The sequence below is a fragment of the Diabrotica virgifera genome, chromosome 10 (assembly GCF_917563875.1).
Source record: "Diabrotica virgifera virgifera chromosome 10, PGI_DIABVI_V3a".
Lineage (NCBI taxonomy): Eukaryota > Metazoa > Arthropoda > Insecta > Coleoptera > Chrysomelidae > Diabrotica > Diabrotica virgifera.
In genome coordinates this window covers 113,740,086-113,762,637 of record NC_065452.1, presented here as the reverse complement: position 1 = coordinate 113,762,637, position 22,552 = coordinate 113,740,086, and the positions used below count along the sequence as shown (strand labels likewise).

At 33.9% G+C, this 22,552-nt stretch overlaps 1 protein-coding gene across 1 annotated transcript in view; it reads left to right on the top strand.

The window, feature by feature from the left end:
• Positions 1-15,591, top strand: part of LOC114333290 (leucine-rich repeat-containing protein 1) — a 67,972-nt gene extending 52,381 nt beyond the window's left edge. Inside the window, exons 6-7 of the mRNA XM_028283149.2 lie at positions 942-1,457; positions 14,029-15,591. Coding sequence (XP_028138950.1) covers positions 942-1,457; positions 14,029-14,214 — 702 coding nt within the window. The 3' untranslated portion in view covers positions 14,215-15,591. The remainder of the gene's footprint in view (positions 1-941; positions 1,458-14,028) is intronic.
• The last annotated feature ends 6,961 nt before the right edge of the window (positions 15,592-22,552 follow it).

Here is a 22,552-nt window from a genome sequence, read left to right as displayed (position 1 = left end):
AACACGAAATTTGGTAGTCGGGGGTTTCTTGGGATGAGAAATCTAAATTCGCCACCAAACATGATATATTACACAGAGGGCGCCACATACGTCTTTCAGCGCTCATTTAATACGTTCAATTTTTTTTATCCCCCACTTTTTAAATCAAAATTGTTATTCTCTTAATATGTTTACTTAAAAAAGATATACTACATTCATTTCGCTAAACTTAACCGTTTTCGAAATAAACGCATTTTAAATCTGCGATGCAACGTAATTGTTTGCATAAACTATCATTGTAGTTACACCCGAAAAATAAACTTAAAGCCATAATAATGTCCAAAAATGTATCGCAAATTTTTTCTTATGGAATTTGCCATGCAATAACGTAAATATGAGAACTTGCACAATTATTATGGTTTTAAGTTTATTTTTCGGGTGTAACTACAACGATATTATGCAAGAAAATATGTTGTATCGCAGATTTAAAATCCGTTTATTTCGAAAACGGTCAAGTTTAGCGAGATGAATGTATTACCTTTTTTAAGTAAAAATATTAAGAGAATAAAAGTTTTTATTCACAAAGTATAAAGAGTGGGGGATAAAAAAAATTAAACGTATTAAATGAGCGCTGAAAGACGTATGTGGTGCCCTCTGGGTAATACATTATTTTTGGTGGCGAATTTAGGTTTCTCGTCCCAAAAAAACCCCGCTTACCAAATTTCGTGTTGTTAGCTATTGCCTGTCAGGAAATATTTTAAGAATAAATAAAATAAAAGTTTAATTTTGACACCCTGTATTTCGGTTATTATCAACTTTCGTACTAAGGTAAGTTAGCCTAAATGGACCTATTTTAAGCTCAGGAATCTAAGGTTGAGCTATGGTTCATTCTTTACCAAACACCCTGTATATAATTCTAGCTTATTTTGCACAATCAAACTTGAAATATTTTAATATTTTAGCCACTAAATATATCTGAAATCAAAGAAGCCAAAGTTACGAATATTTCCGGTGAACTCGCAGTTTCCCAGAATAGCCTAAATGATCATGATGTTACGGACATACCTGAAAATGTTTCAGATATAATCCGTGAAATTAGTAAAACTCCTCCGAAACAGCCACCTCCATATCATATAGCTGCTGTCTATTCGAAGAACGCTCATCTGTTTTCTCAAAATCAAAATATGAGCCCTCCTAGTCCATTGGACCAACCAAAACAGTTTAGTCAGCAGCAACCATCTAATATTCATATGCCAACTCCAAAGTTGCCGAACCATCGAAATCACATACCAGTTTTGCAAATTGCCGATACAAGCAATGACCTTAAAGATGTTAATATGATGTGTGAAGAAGATTTGAATCAGTCGAAACAGATGGTGAAGTGGCCTTTTGGAAAGCACAAGGTTTGTCAGGTTTTAGAAGTTGAGATGCCTGAATCATTTTTACCCAAAGATATTCGTATTGTAGGTCAGAGTAATGTAAGTATTATTGTATTTGTATTGGAAAAAGACTGTATGACTTGTACACACTTCGAAAATGTAGGTCAAACTGGCAACAAGTGTATGTTCTCAAAAAAAAATTGATAAGATGTAAAATTATTTAATAAAATCAGCTAAGCACCTTCAGCGCGTCACATGCCATCTTCAGAGCTTCCTATAAAGAACATTACTTAAAGATTTTTTACATAATTGCAATGATTATTTAATAATTACACCAATTAGTATGGAGCTATTACACGGGGAATGCTCCTAGACGCTTTAGTTTCTTATTTTTTTTTGTAATTCTGGACAAACTAAACTAATTGAATTAAATATTTTTACTTGTTCTAAAAGTACATGACGCTTTTCTATAAAGTTTGACAATCATTTCAATTTTTTTTTACAATAATTGGTTAATGATTAAAAACTTACGTCTTATAGATTATAGAAGGTTATAAATGTCTCACGCAAGAGCAATACACTTATTGACACAAAACATTAAAAAATATTATAGGGCCTAACTAATTGGTTAGGTAACATAACCTGTTAACCAATCGGGTAGATGTCTCTTCCTGAGTGGCGTTTTCCTATCCATCGATTCATCACTACAATCTATATCCGAATCAGAGAAATTTGTAAGACCAGTTGACTCCTGATTTTCAGTATCAATTGAATAATCATGAGTAATAGTAACTGATTCATCAATTACAGACTCATCACCAACATTTTGGTTAAATTCCTCAATAAAAGGCGTTGATTCTATTATAACCTCAGGTTGAGTTGAAACTGAATTCCTTCCATACAATACGTGTTCAAAAAATACAACATCTCTGCATTCTTCTACTTTTCCTCTACAATTGGGGTCAGCTAATCTATAGCCCTTAGTATGTTCGCAATACCGTACCATAATCAGGGATTTCGATTTAACATTAAATTTTTCTTTAAAATTCTTAGGTATATGAGCATAAGCTTTATATCCAAATACTTTTAAGTGACTCAAATCAACTTTGGAACCAGTCCATAATTCTTCAAGAAGAGTACCATTAACAGCTGTAGTAGGGCTACGATTTTTTAAATATATTGCAGTAGACACTGCTTCTCCCCAATAAGCTTTAGGTAAACCAGAATCAGTGAGCAAAGCCATAGCTTTTTCTACGACCGTGCTATTGGCACGCTCCAGTACACCATTTTGTTCAGGAGTGTATGGCACTGTAGTTTTATGTATTATTCCTGAATCCTTAAACAGAGTTCTAAACTGAGCATTACAAAATTCTAAACCGTTATCGCTCCTGTAGCATTTTATTTTAAGCCACGTTTGATTTTCAACGAGTCTTTTAAATTCTTGAAACTTGGAAAAAGTTTCACTTTTACACTTGAGTAAATATCCAAAAGTTTTACGAGTATACTCATCAGTCAACATAAAAACAAATCTTGCCCCTCCCCAGCTTTTTTCTGACATGGGACCTACCACATCTCCATGCACTAACTCTAGCTTGGAGGTAGCAGGTCTAGCTTGACATTTTGAAAAACTCTTTCTGGTCTTCTTTGCTTCTATACATGTAGTACAGGGAAGCATTTCAATATTTTGGTAATCAATACCACTAGCCATACTAGTTAACAAATTCAGACTCTTTGTGCACAAGTGTCCTAAGCGCTTATTCCACAGAGAAACATTATAACAGACATTAAATTGTTGTCAATACTATTGTTACAACTATTAACTGTTTCTTTAGATGTACTAGGGAAATTCTCATTTTCAGAAGTTTCTGTATCAGAAATAGTGTCCAACTTATAAATTCCCCCAAATTCAGAACCTGTCAATTTTACAGTCCCCTTAATATTAACTTTGTCCTGGTCATACACATCAAAACCTTTTTGATTAAACATAATTATATGACCTTTAGATGCTAATTAACTTGCTGATAACAAATTTGCAGCCGCATTGGGTGCATACATAACATTAGTTATTGTACCAGAACTAACACAATTATTGTGTGAATTAACTATACTAAACTTACATTCAAGATGCAGTAGAAATAAACAAACCAAGACACGTTAAATCCTAGTAGGAGCACGCCCGAATCATAATTTACAATGTATAAACTTTGAAAATTATGCTTTGGGATTTACAATGTATATACAAATATAAGTACATTGTAAATTATGATTCGGGAGTGCTCCTAGTAGTTAAAATAGGTAGATTTAAGCTAACTTACCTTAGTCCGAAAGTTGATAATAACAGAAGTACAGGGTGTCAAAGTTAAACTTTTATTTTATTTATTTTTGAATATTTCCTGACAGGCATTTGACAACAACACGAAATTTTGTAAGTGATGCTGGTACTGTATACCCTACTAAATTATGTTAAACAAACATTTCTGGCTACTACCAGAGGCGTACGACGGGGGAACGTGAATGGTTGACCTTTCCCAAATTCTACGCCACTGGCGATATTTCTATTTTAGCACAATTTTTAGATTCTTCAATAGTTTCCGTGCAAATAATATACTCTTCATTCGTAACGATAAAGTTATTAGTTTTCGAGATATTTGAAGCTAAAAACGAAGGAGCATAATACATTAATAAAAATAAGTGTGCTTTTCATTTTTAACTTCAAATATCTCGAAAACTAATGACTTTATCATTACGAATGAAGAGTAGGTATATTATTTGCATAGAAAGTACTGGAAAATCTAAAAATTATGCTAAAATAGCAGTTTCATCAGTGGCGTAGAATTTGAGAAGGGTCAACCATTCACTTTCCCCTGTTGTACGCCTCTGATAGTAGCCAGAATCGATTATTTAACATAATTTAGTAGGGTGTACAGTGCCTACCTTTCTGCCAAGTATGACATGGATATGTCAAATTATTTTAAAGTATTCTTTTTTTTTAATAATTTATTCTGTATTTAAAACTTTAAGAACTATGTGTGCCCGGTACTATAAAACTATTTGACATATCCTTATGATACTTGGCAGAAAGTGTAGGTACTGTACACCCTACTAAATTATGTTAAATAATCGTTTCTGGCTACTACCAGAGGCGTACGTACCAGAGGAAAAGTGAATGGTTGACCCTTCCGAAATTCTACGCCACTGATGAAACTGCTATTTTAGCATAATTTTTAGATTCTCCAATAGTTTCTATGCAAATAATATACTCTTCATTCGTAACGATAAAGTCATTAGTTTTCAAAATATTTGAAGTTAAAAATGAAAAGGCACACTTATTTTGATTAATGTATTACGCTCCTTCGTTTTTAGCTTCAAATATCTCGAAAACTAATGGCTTTATCGTTATTACCGAAGAGTATGTTATTTACATAGAAAGTATTGGAGAATAAAAACATTTCACTAAAATAGCAATTCCGCCAGTGGCGTAGAATTTGGGAAGGGTCAACCATTCATGTTCCCCCGTCGTACGCCTCTGGTAGTAGCCAGAAACGTTTGTTTAACATAATTTAGTAGGGTGGACAGTACCAGCACCTTCGTATTGTTGTCCCATGTATGTAGGAAATATTCAAAAATAAATAAAATAAAAGTTTAACTTTGACACTTTGTATTTCGATTATTATCAACTTTTGTACTAAGGTAAGTTAGCTTAAATCGACATATTTTAACCTCAGGAATCTAAGGTTAAGCTATGGCCCATTCTTTACCGAACACCCTGTACAATGTAAATTATGATTTGGGAGTGCTCCTAGTAGCATTTAACGTGTCTTGGTTTGTTTATTTCTACTGCATCTTGATTGTAAATTTAGTATAAATCAATTGGAATATTTCCAACTCCCGTGGAAAATAATGTGCCCTTATCAGCTGTACAGAATTTAGAATTTTTATTTGGATCAAAATCTACCATCCAATCTCTATTATTAGACACATGTCTACTAGCACAACTATCAAGAGAACTTACAAACATAGTAGTAGGAGTAAATAAAACATTATTAGTTTCACCATGATTCTCCTTGGATTGGTCCTTACCAGTTAGTGGTTTGGAATTAGGTTTCCAATTTTTGGAATTCCTCATGGGACATTTAGGACGGATATGGCCTTTGTCTCCGCAGCCGTGACAAGTGGGGATGAATTCGTATTGGATTGAAGAAAAGATTCCTTGATAAAATTATTTTTTGTAAACAAAGCTTTATCCTCACCATTTTCTTTTTACTTCTCACGATCAGTAATATCATTCAACAAGGAAATGACTTCTTCACATTTAATAACTGTATGTGTTGCACACTATCCATTAACAACCTGTTCTTCAGTGTCAGGAAGTCCACATAACATCAATGTCCCAACTTCGCTATCATCAATCACTATATTTAATTCTGCAAGTTCTTGAACAATATTAAGTATTCCAGATTTATAATCACTAATGGAAGAAAAATCTTCTAACTTTACACGATATAACTTCCTTTTTAGAAACATTTGCCTACATAAACCGGCACTTTGATACGCCTTTTTTAAGTTATCCCAACCTTCTTTCGAGATAGTGGATTTTCTTGGATAAGCTAAGCAAGTTGGTTTCACCGATAAACTTAGTTTGGCTAACGCTGTTTGGTCTTTATCTGGATCTTTATCATTTCCAATAATACAATTCCATAGACCATAATCTATCAAAAACATTTTCATTTGAAGCCAAGATGTCCAAAAGTTCTACTCTTAACGGCATTTTTCGGAATTATACTTTTCGTAGGCGGCGGTGAATAGTTCTCGTTTCAACTTTTTCTTGTTCAGACATTTCGTCGAGTAAAATAATTCAATGGAACAGCAGCAAAAACGCCTATCTTAGATACCACAAAATATACGCACCACGTGAAAAGGTTAAATACATAAATAAATTAATTAAAAATAAAAAAATGACTTGTTATTTGAGGAAGGTGGAAAAACCATATGTATAACATGGGAGTAAAGTGCCTTTTCCTCCCTTGAATGTTTACTGCCCTCCGCTACGCGTCGGGCAGTAAACTTCATTCTCGGGAGGAAAAGTAGCACTTTCCTCCCTTGTTATACAAATAGCTATTAACAATTTTTGTTTTCTTTCACTTTTGTAGCACAGTGGAAATATATGTAGCGTAAACTGGTCACATAACCTATTAGGATTTTATTTTAATATATAAAATAAAATCAGAAATGGTGTTTTATAAGTTTAATAAAAAAACTTCTACATGACAATTATTTAACTAACAACTGTCAGACACATAGTGTACATTGAACTTAAAACTATGCTAAACCTTACTTACAGTTTAAACATTAATATCTACTTTTTCCAACAATTTGTTTTGTGTCGAGAATTACTCTTCCATGAGGCATTTATACCCTTCTATAAGACGTAAGTTTTTAATCATTGCGATTATGTAAAAAATCTTTAAGTAATGTTCTTTATGGAAGCTCTGAAGATGGCATGTGACATGCTGAAGGTACTTAGTTGATTTTAATAAATACTTTTACACACTATCTATTTTTTTTGAGAACATATACCTGTTGCCAGTATGGCCTATATTTATTGTATATAGTATTATTTATAAATTACGAATTAAATAGAAGTTCTTTAATATCACAATTCTCAACATTCACTGTCCAACTGAAGAAATGGACCTAGAAGAAAAAGAAATGTTTTATCAGCATCTAGACACCGCATACAATCAGTCACCAAAAAATTCCATAAAGATAATAATCGGGAACATGATTGCTAAGATTGGAAAATAAACCGAATACATGGGAACAATAGGTAGGCATAGTCTCCACGAGAGAACTAATGAAAATGGAAGCCTACTAAAAGACTTCGCTGCTAGCAAGGGAATGAACATCAGCTCAACCTGATTCCCTAAACGAGACATCCACAAGGCCACATGGCTCTCACTGAATGTTTAAACAACCAACCAGATAGACCATATTTTAATAGACAGAAGAGCGGCAACAAACATAATAGAAACAAGAGCCAGGAGGGGAGCGGTATGCGGCTCGCATCACTTTCTTCTACAAATAAAATTTAGATGCCGTATAAATGAGCCAGAGAAGAACAAACACACAAAAACAGAAAAATTAAACCTGGACAACCTGAAAAATCCGGAAAAAGAAAAGCGAGAACAGAGAGAGTAAACAATAAAAGAAGAATGGAATAAGATTAAAAGAATATCATGGGAAACGGCTACAAGAGTAATAGGAATTAAAAAACATCGAAGAAAAGAGCTTTAGTTTGATGAAGAATGTAAACAAGCAATAGACAAAAGAAATTAACTATACGCGCAGTACACTCAAAGAACACGAGAATGGCGTGAAAAATTTGAAGACAACGAAGAAAGGCGGACAAAATATGCAGAAGAAAGAAGAGGAAATACGAAAAGGACCAAATATGCTAAGAATGGAGGAAGATTTCAATCGGGGTGATGCTACAGGAGCATATAAAGTTCTGAGACAACTCAGAGAGAGCTATAAATCACCCACTAATCTTTTAGTGAATCTTTTGGTGAATCGAGAAATACTGAAAGACAAATTATCAGTGACGACGCAGCAATAAACGTAGGTTGGAAAAACTATTTCAAGTATCTGCTAACAGAGCAAGCACAAACGAACACAGCCCATGTAGTACCTGATGTCGAGATAGCAGATCAGAACCAAAATAATAAACTAACAAACCCACCCACAAGACAAGAGATATTTGAAGCCATTAAAGCATTGAAAGATAATAAAGCCCCAGGGATTGACAACATAGCAGCTGAAATTCTCAAAATTGGAGGACACACTGATAGATAGATTGATAAGAGACGTATGGAACACAGAAGAAATTCCAGGAGACTGGAAAATAGCAATTACATGCCCAGTCCACAAGAAGGGAGATAAACTCAGCTACAAAAATTATAGAGGCATATCCTTACTCTGTGTGAGTTATAAGGTGTTTACGTGGACCATAAACGGAAGATTAAGCCACTTCACAGAACAAATCATAGGTGAAGACCAGGACGATCTACTATTGACCAGCTGTTCAACGTGAAACAAATAAAGCCTGGGAGCACGACATAGATATCTACCAAATCTTTGTAGATTTTCGAAAAGCCTATGATTACATAGGGATAAAATATTATGTAATTATTCAAGAATTTGGTATACCAAGGAAATTGGTAAAGTTAATTCAAGCCACCATGACTCACAGAAACGCAGGTACGAGTTAGAAATGAATTGATAGATCCCTTCCAGATAACTAAAGGGCTAAAATAGGGAGATGTGTTGTACCCGACTCTGTTTAATATATGTATATGTTACCGGCCAAACCCGATTTCAGAACAAACTAGTTTGGGTTCTAAGCGCGTTAGGATAAACTAGTATGGCCTAGGCCAAACTAGTTTATCCTGATATAAATACACACTTCAGGCCAAACTAGTTTCGGCTAGATTTCGGAGGTTTCGTTAGATGCAGCTGCAATAAAAACTGCTCCACAAATAGATGTAACTGCAAGAAGACCATGATACTCTGCAATTCGAAGTGCCAAAAAAGTTCTTCATGTAAACATAAATAATGATTTTAATAATTGAGCTATAATTATTGATTTTATAAAAAATACTTATTATTTGTTTCAATATTATTGTCAACGTAGATAAAACTGAAGCCCTAATACAAGCAAGGAACCAACGTAACTTGCAAAATTTAACAATAGAGGGCGCTAACATAAGTAGTAAAACAGTTCAAGTACCTGGGTGTATAGATAACGGAGCACACTTAGGGAAGTAAAGTTTAAAATATATAAAACCATCATACGACCAATATGGCGTAGAAACATGGATCATTGAAAAGACAATAAACCTTATTAATACTTTTGAAAGAAACATGCGGGCAACGTTGGTTTGGCTAGATAAACAAGTTCGAAAATTTACTCTGAACAAATCGCGAAAATACTTAAAACGGAGGTGCAAATAAAATCTAAACACCATACCAAATAGCATCTAAAGACAACGGCGAAGTGTACATCAAAATTCGGAGTGAAACAAACATTTTTAAGTGAATAAAACCGGCAGAGTAACTGCAAGTAAAAAAAACAAGGTTAGATATAAATAAACAGAACAATTAATTGAATTCGATAAGAAGGTAACCGTTAAACAATTTTTAGCGGTGTTGCCAAATCTGAAAAAGAACTGGGAAATAGGGAAGGAAGAAATAACTTTTTTTTAAATAGGCCAGTCTGAGAAGGGCAAGAATCTCCGCGAAGTCGATTCGGATTTTTGCACTTACCGCATACATAGCCAAAATTATACGTGTGTAAAAATATACTTTAGTATCCAATTAACTACGATTGAACACAAACTTTGTGGAAATTCTCCCTAAACCCACAATCAAATAGTAACAACATGGAAGAATTCATAAAAGATTTGCGAAAAAAATTGGACAGAATGGAAGCAAGCGATACGAGGATAGAACAAAAATTGGATGAAATCCAAGAAGAGCTTAAAGAATTAAGAAATCAAAACCAGGAGCTCAAAAGAGAAAATATGCTACTAAAGCAAGAAATAAACCAACAGAGAGATAGAATGGAGAAAATTGAGAGAGAGATGAAGAGGAAAAACTTAATTATATACGGACTTAAAGAAACAGAAAATAAAGATACCCAAATGTTGTCAAACAAAGTGCAGGAAGTCATGAACAAAATAGAAGTACATTGCAGAGCAGACCAAGAGACAACAGAAATTAGAAGATTCGGCGGTAAAACTAACAACTCGGAAAGACCGGTCCTTGTTGAGCGAACAAGTGGAAGTAAAAAAATGGAAATCCTAAAGGCAAGCGGGAAATTAAAAGGAACAAAATGGTTCGTGAATGAGGATTACCCAAAAACCATCTTAGAACAAAGAAAAATACTTTTAAAGCACATGAAAGAAGCAAGAACAAAAGGATATAATGCGAAGATTAAATATGACAAGCTAATAATAAACGGAGATGAATACGGAATAGAAGAAGTCAAAACATGGAATACTCCAACGGATGAACGAAGAAAGGAAAATATTACACAAACTCCCATAGATAAAACTAGAGCCAGAACAATGAGTGATAGATCCCCACACAGGGAAAATGACCAAAGAGAAAAAATGATGAAAGTAACCCATCCAGCAAAAAACTAAGATTAAAACCAGAACAACATACGGAGACAGGAAAGGACATGGAACAACCAGTACTATGAAAGAGCAAACAACGAGGATAATTAATAACAAGGAAGAAAAAAAAATGAAAACAAATGTCAAACGAGAATAGGTACATGGAATATTACCTCGATAACAGGAAAGGAACGTGAATTAACAGAGGAAATGGAAAGATTTGAGCTGCAGTTGATAGGAATAAGCGAGACGAAAAAAGTAGGAAATGGAATTGTCGATATCGGAGGGCAGCACATACTATACTATTCCGGAGTCCAGATAGGACAAAGGGCAAAAGAAGTCGTGGGAATAGTTGTAACGAAAGAAATGAATAGAAGAATAACCAAATTCAAACCAGTATCATCCAGAACCATATACATAAAAATAGAGTTAGAAGAAGAAGAATGTTACATAATACAGGTATATGCACCGGTAGAAGGAACAGAGCATGAAAAAACAGAACTATTCTATGATGAGATACAAGAGGAAAGCAAAAACATCATTTTACTAGGAGACTGGAATGCAAGAATAGGAAATGACGAAAATATGACATTAGGCTGCTTGGGAAGGTATGGAGAAGAGACGATAAACAGGAATGGTAGAAGAATGATAAGTTTCTGCCAAATAAATGACTTGTTAATAGGTAATTCTTTCTGGTATCAACCGAGAAACGAAAAATATACATACGGAGCAGAAGAAAGAAATGCGAGAAGCAGAATTGATTACATAGTATATCCTCGAGACGCAGACCTAACGATACAGAATATAAAAACAGAGAACGAATCCGAACTCGGTACCCAACACAGACTAGTGACAGCAGAGATAAACATAAAACTAATGGAAATTAGTTTACAAGAATAGCAATACATAAGATGAAAAATATGGAAGTGAGGAAGTTATACCAAAGAGAGACAGATAAAATACTGGAACAGCATGAAAACAATGAGGAAATATGGAATATGGAAGAGAGATGGAAAAAATTGAGAGACACGTTACGGAACACTGCAAAACAAGTATGTGGAATAAGAAAGAATGGGAAGAATAATAAAAAAACTGGATGGTGGAATAAGGAAATAAAGCAAGCAGTAAAAAAGAAGAAAGAAATGTGGAAGCGATTCATAAACACAAATGAAGAGCAAGACAGAGACAAATACAGAAGACAGAGAAATATAGTGAAAGAACTAGTAAAAGATGCGAAGAAGAAGAGCTGGAAGGAATTCGGTGAAGAATTGAACGAAGGTTTTGGGAATAACAATAAACAGTTTTGGAATAAAATAAGAAGCATGAAAGGAGGAAAAAGGAAACAAATAAGAGGGATTAGAAATGAGCGAAATGAATTGAAAACAAACATACAGGACATACTAACCATATGGAATAAGCACTATAAAGAAAAATTCGAGGCAAGCAACTAACAAAATGAGGACAGAGGACAGCAGGAAAGAGAAGAGGATAGGGACAATCGAGTGGACGAAAGTCATATCGAAGAAGGATTGGCAAGAATAAAGATTGGAAAAGCGGGAGGTGCAGATGACATAGATCCGGAGATAATGAAGTACGTGGGAGAACGAGGCAAGTTTTGGCCACTGGAAATAATGAGGGAAGCATGGAGAACAGAAAAGATACCGAAAGACTGGGAAGAAAATTTATTGATACCAATACACAAGAAAGGAGATGAAGCGGAATGTGATAACTATAGGGCTATATGCTTATCATCAGTGGCATATAAATTCTACACCGGGATAATAGAAAGGAAGCTCAGGAAAGAACTGGAAGGAAAACTAGAAGAAGAACAAACGGCTTTTAGGAAGGAAAGAGGAACAACAGATAATATATACATACTGAGAAATATAATTGAAAGGAAAAACGAAATAGGAGAAGACTTATATATTACGTTTATAGATTTTGATTGCTTAAAGCTGCTTTTGATTCTATAAATAGAGAAGTAATATGGTCAGTAATGGAAGACCTGCAAATCCCGTAAAAGATAGTAAGCATGGTAAAAAGTACATATAGAAACGTACTTGCTAAGGTACAAATAAACGGAAACAGATCTCCAATAATAAACCTAAGGAGAGGAATAAAACAAAGGGACAGTCTCAGCCCAGTTTCGTTTATATTAGTAATGGATAGAGTAATGAAGAGCGCTAAAAGAAAGTCAAGGCAATTACAGTCAACAATAGGGTACAGGAATTTAGTACCAGTGAGAATGGAGTGATTACTATATGCAGATAACCTAGTAATAATAGCAGACAATAAAGAGAAAATGCAAAAATTAATCGATATCTGGGTGGAAGAAATAGAAAATTTGAAAATGGAATAAATAAACCAAACGATATTTAGGTGCAAAAACGAAATAATAGAAACAGTCTCGACGTTTGAATACCTGGGAGTAATAATATCAGAGGATGGAAAGCTAGATCAAGAAATCTCATACAGGGCGAAAAAAGCAAATAAGATCTACTATGCACTAAATAAAACAATATTTGGAAAGCAAGAAATAGATAAAGAAATAAAACTGAAGGTATACAATGCAATATCTGTACCAACTTTAATATATGCAAGTGAGACATGGGTAAACAATGCAAAAATAGACAGTACAATAAACGCAGCGGAGATAAAGCAGCTGAGAAAAATAGCAGGAAAAACGAAATTGGACAGAATAAGAAATGAAGATATTAGACAAAGACTGAAACAGGAATCGATAATAACCAAGATCCAGAAAAGAAAATTTAAATGGTATGGACACATTAACAGAATGGATCAAGGAAGACTACCAAAGCAAGTGATGGAATCAAAAAGATATGGTAAAAGAAGGAAAGGGAGGCCAAGGAAGAGATGGATCGATTAGATTATAGAAATTGGACAGAAAAAGGAAAAACACTTCAACAAATGAAAGAGTTAACAAAGAACCGCAAGAAATGAAAGATATGGATAGAAGATGAATAAAACCTCCGACGCACCTTAGGGACATAAGGAGTTTCGAGAAAGAAGAAGAAGAAGAAAGAAACATATTAAGGAGGATATTGGCGACCATGGTATATGGAGAATAAGGTTCAACCACGAGTTCTACCAATATTAGAAATAATCCTGTACAGCAAATTATGCAAAAATACAAAGGTTGCGCTGGGCAGGTCACCCTATAAGAATGGATAACGACAGAACACCTAATAGAACGCTTAGCAGAACTATGGTGGGACATAGGCCGGTAGGAAGACCAAGGAAGAGGTTGATAGACGAAATGAGAACCGATGCTAAAGAGATGTTGAGGGTGGACAACTGGAGGAGAGCAACCAGAGACAGAGATACTTAAAGGCGGATGCTGGGGAAGCCAGGGCCCGACTTGGGCTGTAGCGCCGTAGTAGAGAGATAGTATTATTTATGTTTTGATTAAATGTATATTATGCCAGTTATTTATTAGTGTCTGTATACATTTTTATAAAAATGTTATGTTTTAGGGTTTGTTTATAGATCATGTCAATCCCCAAAGTCAAGTCTTCCAAAAAATTTGCGTTGGCGATAAAATACTAGCCATTGATGAGATAGATTATACTATTATAGAACCAGTAATAGCCTATCAAGATGCATGCCAAAGACTGAATAATTTAAAAATTATAACTGTCTCCAGAAATCCACTACTCTAGTTACAAAATAAAATGTTAAGCCTTTTTTATATTCATATATGTCATATACGAATGCCCTTACCTAATACTTACTCTTCAGCATCTGATATTTGCACAAATTCTTCTTTCTTATTCACTAGATGTTCTTTGCTCTCTATATATAATCTCAGTTAATTAATTTTTATTGTTGGCATTTTATTACCAATTCATATAGCCTAAGTTTTATTTTGATTCTTGGACAATATCGGTGTCATTGTAGAGTTCTTTTAATTCGAGGTTGGTTCTGATCCTATACTGGTTTGTGTTAATGTCGTGATGAGGTCCGAAAATTTTTCTAAGTATTTTTCGTTCAAAACGTCTGAGCTTTTCTTCGTTTGATTTGGTCATGGTCCACGTTTCGCAACCATATGTTAGTACAGGTCTGACGATGGATTTATAGATTTTGATCTTGGAACTTCTTGTAAGATTTTTTGATTTTATAAGCTTATCCAGTGCGAATAAACAGCGATTTGCTGATTGGATTCTGTCTTTTATTTCTTCAGTAACATTGTTGTCAGCTGTCCTTTATTCTTTTTGCTACCACTTTATCTTGGAGCTACTCTACTTGGTATTTTTCCATTGTTTTCCTGGTTTTCCTTTTCTTGGTTCTTTTTGGAATATCTTGTAAGTTTGACTATTGTCAATATATCGTCACTGTTGACATCTGCTCCTCTGTAGCTTCTACAATCAGTCACGGATCTGTTGTATTTTCTTTCATTAAGAACATGATCTTTTGGAATCATGTGTAGAAGAGCTTCTTAAAACCATTAGGCTTTCAAGTGCACCGGGAGAATTAAATAGAATTCTTAAATTGACAAACACAACATCCTATCAAGAATAAGTTCATACAATATGTAGACAGTTCTATCGAAGAATCGAAGTTTCTCGATATCCGTACTCTCATCTAGAGTTGAACCGCTCTGTGGCTCTTGGAGCTTCTCAGTCTTAGGGCGCGACCATACTGCACGCTGGTTTCCGAAGTCAGCGCTGAGTCTTTGTGCAAATAATCCTTCGTATTTAAACGGGCCTGTCCAAAGTGCACCTGCGCGCTGTTATTAGGATTATTCAGACACGGACTCGGCTTTCTGACTCGGAAACCAGCGTGCACTATGGACGCGCCCTAACGCTGTAAAATATAATACAGTATCTCCCATGCCTTATACAGGGTGTTTCATTGGGAAACGGAAATACGTTAACGGTGAATAGAGGTCACTGAGCCGGTTCTAGATATACTACATTTTTTGCCTTGCCGACTTTTATAACGAAGTTACAGGGTGTTTTATCGATTTTGCCCATTTCTTTCCTAAGCTATAACTTTAGAACTACCCTGTATATTTTTTTGATATTTGGTACACGTATGTTTCAATCAAAACCCAAACGACCGACATACTAACCATAAGAAAAATCCAGGTCCGTATTAACAAAAAATTAAAAAGTAATTGTGACCTTAAAACAACACCCTGTATATTCAAATTTTGAAAATCTGTTTGCATATTTGAAAAGAGCACAAAAAAGTAAGTTTAATGGTTCGTTTCAATTTTTCGGCCAGACAATTTTATGACTTTAATTTTGGAATTATATTGAATTTTTTAAGAACTCTGACATTAAAAAGCAGGCATTATTAACTTTTAGTTATAAATTATTAAAGTTAATGAATAAATACTCATTTTAAAAATAATCAATACTTATTTACCACATTGGAACGACCCAATTACTAATGACAAGAAAAATCCAGGTCCGGATTAACAAAAAAATATAAAGTAATTGTGACCTTGAACCAACACCCTGTATATTGAAATTTTGAAAATTTGTCTGCGCATTTTAAAAGTTTTAATTTTTTCGCCGATGATTTAATTACATCAATTTTGAAATTATATTGAAATTTTAAAGAACTCTTAGATTAAAAACCAAGTTCAATATGTAGTATTAACTTTTAATAATTTAAGGTTAATGAATCAATACTTATTTTAAAAATACTAAATACTTATTTACTACGCTGGCTTCATGGATTCTCTGGATTTGTAGCTGTATGCACATGATTAAAAATTAGAATTGCGAGAATTGGGATATTTTAATAATTTGGTAAAGAATTAAAAAACAGAGATAATAAAAAAATTCGTTTAAACAATTCAACAATTTAACATATATTAAAAATATTTGAACTATAACAGTTGCTCAAACTGTCCGCCATTTTGTTCGATGCATTTCCTTGCTCGTTTTAAAAGATTTCGAATCGATTTTCTAATTACATTGGGATTGTTCTTCATTTTTCTGGCATCTTCTTGTGACCTTGGCAGAATTAATCAATACGATTTCAAAATTGCCGTAATTAAATGATCTGCGCAAAAATTTGACATGCACCTTTTAACGCAGTTTTTGATGCTTTTAAAGTACGCAAACAAATTTTCAAAATTTCAATATACAGGGTGTTGTTTCAAGGTCACAATTACTTTATATTTTTTTGTTAATCCGGACCTGGATTTTTCTTGTAATTAGTAATTGGGTCGTTCCAATGTGGTAAATAAGTATTGATTATTTTTAAAATAAATATTTATTCTTTAACTTTAATAATTTATAACTAAAAGTTAATAATATCTGCTTTTTAATATCGGAGTTCTTAAAAAATCAATATAATTTCAAAATTAAAGTTATAAAATATTTTTAAGATTTGAATATACAGGCTGTTGTTTTAAGGTCACAATTACTTTATAATTTTTTGTTAATCCGGACCTGGATTTTTCTTATGGTTAGTATGTCGGTCGTTTTGGTTTTGAATGAGACATATGTGTATCAAATATCAAAAAAATATACAGGGTGGTTCTAAAGTTATGGCTTAGGAAAGAAATGGGCAAAATCGATAAAACACCCTGTAACGTGGTTATAAAAGTCGGTAGGGCACAAAATGTAGTATATCTAGAACCGGCTCGGTAACCTCTATTCACCATTAAAGTATTTCCGTTTCCCAATGAACACCCTATATACCCACAATATTAGAGTTTTTAGGATGGTAATCTTAAATTACCGAACTGATCATTCTTTTAAAGAAAAAAAATTGTAAATCACATTACATTAGTGAAAATAAAAAAGGCTGTGGTATTAAATTTATATATTTGTCAGTAACTGTGAAACCATTTTTGATCTCTATATGTATTAGAGGAGCTGGAGAGTGTTTATAGGTCAAAATACTTATTCGGAGCAAATTGTGTAATTGATTGTGGTACATTAAAACTCTGACCGTCGGGTAGATGCAAATATGATTTTTGTACTGTATATTTTCATTATTTTTATGTGTCGGTATACAATTCTACAGAATACCAATTAAAAAGTAGTGAAAAGTTTATATAGATCAATTCCAGTTTACTCGGTAATGCTGCGAAGCCATTATGATTGTTTTTTTTTTAATGTTGAATGGGTTGCGTATGTGAGTTCATTTTAAATGAAGTAAAGAAACACAGCCTTACTCACAATCATTTAATAATACTTCGACGACCGGTTTCGATCTCTACAATATACAGATCATCTTCAGTGGACCGATTCTATAAAAGCGAAACAATTACGTTCGTTATCGGACGGTTTGCTATTCTTTAAGCTCATTCGGGAAGAATCAGAGCAGCCGATCACGAAGCCGTTTACAAAGCGAAAGCGATAAATTTTGGCTTGCGTTTCGTTTCGCTTTCGATAGTGATTTGTTCGATCGTGTTCACGTGGTACACAAGCGCAAGCGCTAATTCTTTGTTGATAATGACAGAGAACAACGACATAATGAATTCGTGATGCTCTTACACCATCTTCCATAAGTTTCTGTAGCTCATCAAAAAGGAATCGAACTACATAGTTCTTTGCTTAAGCGAAAAATATTAATAATCTGTTAAACCAAATGGGTCACTTCTATCTCGAAGGAACTTGCTCTCCTCTCGCGTTAATCACAGTTGGTTTCTTCGCTCGAGTTCCATATAGAACAAATTGCACCGGCAACATTTTTATTAAAATATAATAAAAATATAGTTATTGAAGGAATTAAGTCTATCAAAATTGTAGTTATAAGGTTATATACGGCATGTAACTCTCGTTACTCTTCTTCTTTCTTTACTTATTATTTTTACTTCCTGAACATATATTTGCAATGTTGCCATACTTATTTATTCAGACGTCGTTTAAACTCGTATATTATTGTATGTCGCTATGATAACGAAGTGAAAGCGAAAACTAACCTTATAGAATATGAACATAAATCAACTTCGCTATCGTTTAGCTTAGCTTTCGCGATAATAACGAAAATTATAAAATTCGCCTACTGGTCGGCGTTACAAGTGATTAAATGCTTCAATTAAAGAAAGCCAGAGTTAGAACATTGTCTGGTTGTATCAAAATGCTAATAGAAAGCCAAAATTTTGAAAGGTATGTAAATGTTGACATTTCAGAACAACAAACTGATACATACGTATGCACACTACACATATGAGCGAACAGGTACTCATAAGCACGCATACGTACATAGATGTATGCGGGTTATGACTATTTGGTAAATTAAGTTAAATTTTAAAAAAAAATTTAAAATTTTTTTAAATTTTGATGTACTTACATGCCGTTACAAAAGATGCTTTGTAAGTTCGTCAATAACATGTTTAAACGTCCAGATTATGCTAGTAGAATAGCTAGGTGAAGGACTGGGTAAGCGGACATGCTTCGTAGGTCAAAACACAGTGAATTGGAATGGATCCTGAAGGCAGATGTGTGATGTGAAACAGAGATAGATGTATTAGTTATGAGAAAGACAACGTTCGGATGGGAACGTTGTCTTTCTCATAACTAATACATCTATCTCTGTTTCACATCACACATCTGCCTTCAGGATCCATTCCAATTCACTGTGTTTTGACCTACGAAGCATGTCCGCTTATCCAGTCCTTCCCCTAGCTATTCTACTAGCATAATCTGGACGTTTAAACATGTTATTGACGAACTTACAAAGCATCCCTTGTAACGGCATGTTAGTAGATCAAAATTTAACTTAACAAATAGTCATAAACCGCATACATCTATGTACGTATACGTGCTTATGACTTATGAGTACCTGTTCGCTCATATGTGTGCATACGTATGTATCAGTTTGTTGTTCTGAAATGTCAACATTTACATACCTTTCAAAATTTTGGCTTTCTATTTGCTTTTTGATACAACCAGACAATGTTCTAACTCTGGCTTTCTTTAATTGTAGCATTTAATCACTTCTAACGTCGACCTGAAGATGATCTGTATATTGTAGAGATCGAAACCGGTCGTCGAAGTAAATTAAATTATTGTAAGTCTGTGTTTCTTTACTTCATGTTTTTTTGAAGTTATACTTCTTTAGGCGCGATTGAGAGTAAAATTGTTCATAAATCTGCGCGCATGCACACACAGACAGTATGGCGTTTAGTTGCTAATCTTTCAAATTATGTATCAGCGCAAATAAGCCATTAAAATAATATATTAGTGTTTTTTAGTAAATGTATTATTTATTATAATTTTGTGTCTTTGGATTTGTCTTCCTTGGGCGTAAAATAATAAAATATCTATTTTTATATTTCACTTGTCACCGTGATGTGTAATTACGTATATCTGAAACGTTAGTAACATGCGCCTTGATGGCCTGGTTGGCAGAGCATTGGACCAGAGATCGAGAGATCGCGAGATTGCGGGTTCAAATCCCGGACGATTCTTATATTTTTTTTAATAATTGGCATTGTTTAATTTTTGGTAATTATTGTTAATTTTTTGTATTGTAACTGTTAAGTATATTTATTTCGTTGAAATTATAATAATAGAAGTATAACTTCTTACGTGCGTACAAAGTACACACACATTCTTTTTTCTTTATGGAAAACTCATAAGTGATATTGTTTGTCCTGATATTTTTACTAATCGGCGAAAGTGATTTTGAAAATAAACTGTGTATACCCTCGGTTCTCCACATATTTTTTAACTTGAAAGAATCGGATTAAATAAGGAATTGTAACATTTAATGAATTGAAATTTTGATTTGATTTATTGAATTGAAATTTTGAAAAGTAATAACTTTTGTGTAATCAAAAGCGTAAAAATATGAACCTTGCTTGTTTTATTCCTGGATATTACTGAAGTTTCTAATTATTTCATGGTTTTCCAGCTTTACAAAATGTGGTAGTTTAGTGTTCAATGTGCCGATTTTCATTGGGATAACCATTAAGTTAGTTTTTTCTTGACATGTGTTTTACGTTGAAAGTTTTGTTCTGATATGCGGACGTTAATAATAGGTCTTTTTAATCATATTCAAAAATTAAACATCAAAGCTCCAAGCCGTCAAGAAGCATATATCAGTATAAGGGTATGATCCTGTATTTATCTCTTAAGATTTAGTTTAAACCTCGGTAGTAACACAGTTGCTGGCAAATTTATAATTTCTCTAATGTAACCAGTATTGATATCTATAGAATAGCAACTCATATACACTTCTACAAGAAATTAACGCACCACCTTAAAAATTGGCCATTTTTAACGTCTTGAATTTCCTAAACCTGTTGTCCGATTTTAAGTGATCTTTTAACATGTTATAGCCTTATTCTTTAACAATATCTCTGTAATAATATGGTTGCTAGACAGGTAAATTGTCATTGTATACCTGGTGTACCAATCAAACTGATTTTTTCTCAAAGTTCTTGTCACCCTGTGGAATATTCTAGCATTTATAAAATACAGTAAAACCTCGATAGAACGGACCTCTATTTAACGGACTTCGGATATAACGGACAAAAAATCCGATCAAATGAAAAAAAAATTGAATGCAAAAAAATATGAAAAATCGAATTCTGGAAGAAAAATTAGCAAGGAAAGGATCTCGGCACTAGTTTGTACTCAAGCCAATGGACCGCATGGATTGACTGTTATAATTATTGGCAAATCTCGTAAATCCATGAAGAGTTGTCAAAGATATAATCTGCCCGTTTCATATTATCGCTCTAATAAGGCATGGTTCACCACAGATATTTTCAAAAATTGGTTTTTTTAAGAATTTGTACCTGCAGTGTACTCTGCTCTTAAGTAGTTTTACGCTAATGACGTCGACTTTGCAAAGTAACAAGACACTTACTCAACATACACACTACACATGACACTAATACTCATGTTGTGACTGGCTGAATGACAAAGTCCATGCCATAAAAAAAACTTCATTTTTTTGTTAATTGCCATTTTTGACTTGGGGTCATTCCCCCCCCCTCTTGGTCATCCGTGTAACAAAAAAAGGTTGGTCATCGGAAGGTTAATTTCAGTATTTTATAAATGCTAGAATATTCCGCAGAGTGACAAGAACTTTGAGAAAAAATCAGTTTGATTGGTACACCCGGTATACAATGACAATTTAACTGTCTATAGTGTTTGTCACTATGAGAAGTCCGTACAGGTTCTTACGAAGCGCAACGATGGCAGTTCGCAGCTTCAGCTGGCTTTGAGTATCGTGCGTCTTAAGGTACGTATAGATATGCGCGCAGCGCACTTCGCGCCGTGAGTGCGTCGCGCGTTTGTGGCGCCGACAGAAGTTGGATCGTGATGCTCCGTGTGCGCGACGTTTGTGCGCTACTTGAAAACACGTACTAATCTAACGAACGCGCCACGAACGCTCAGCGCACACACGGTGCAAAATGCGCGGCGCGCATATCTATACGTACCTTTAGAAAGCATCTAGCGAAGTGGACCGGTTAAATTCTTGTATTTAAAAATCACCTCTGGTGTCCGTACCAATTATGTGGCACCACAGTTCCTTTACTTCTCATTTGAAAAGCATTGCCGTATACAAGCCGCACTGACAATTCAGAGTGACTAACGCTATAGCAACAATATTATTACAGCGACATTGTTAAAGAATAAGGCTATAACACGTTAAAAAAATTACTTAAATCGGACAACAGGTTTAAGAAATTCGATTAATTTCTTGGAGAAGTGTAGTTTCTCTTTATATCTACATCGTTTTTAGGCTATTTATTGTTCTCTATTGTATATATTCATATATACATTATTATAACACATAAGTATTAATATAACACGACTGACAACTTTTTGAAAATTTAACATTTATTGTGTGATATTTTAATAATTAAATAAAACTAATTTTGTAATACTACAAGAAACTCTAATACAGGGATTATGTTATTATTCAATACTGAGCATAGAGCAAACCTTAGCGTACAGAAGAACTTTGGGTTTTATTAACAATATTTCGATTTTTAAGCATATCACCTTATGATATGCTAGATATGTTTCTTCAAGAATATCGTCTAGTATTATTATCTTGTTTTCCTTTATT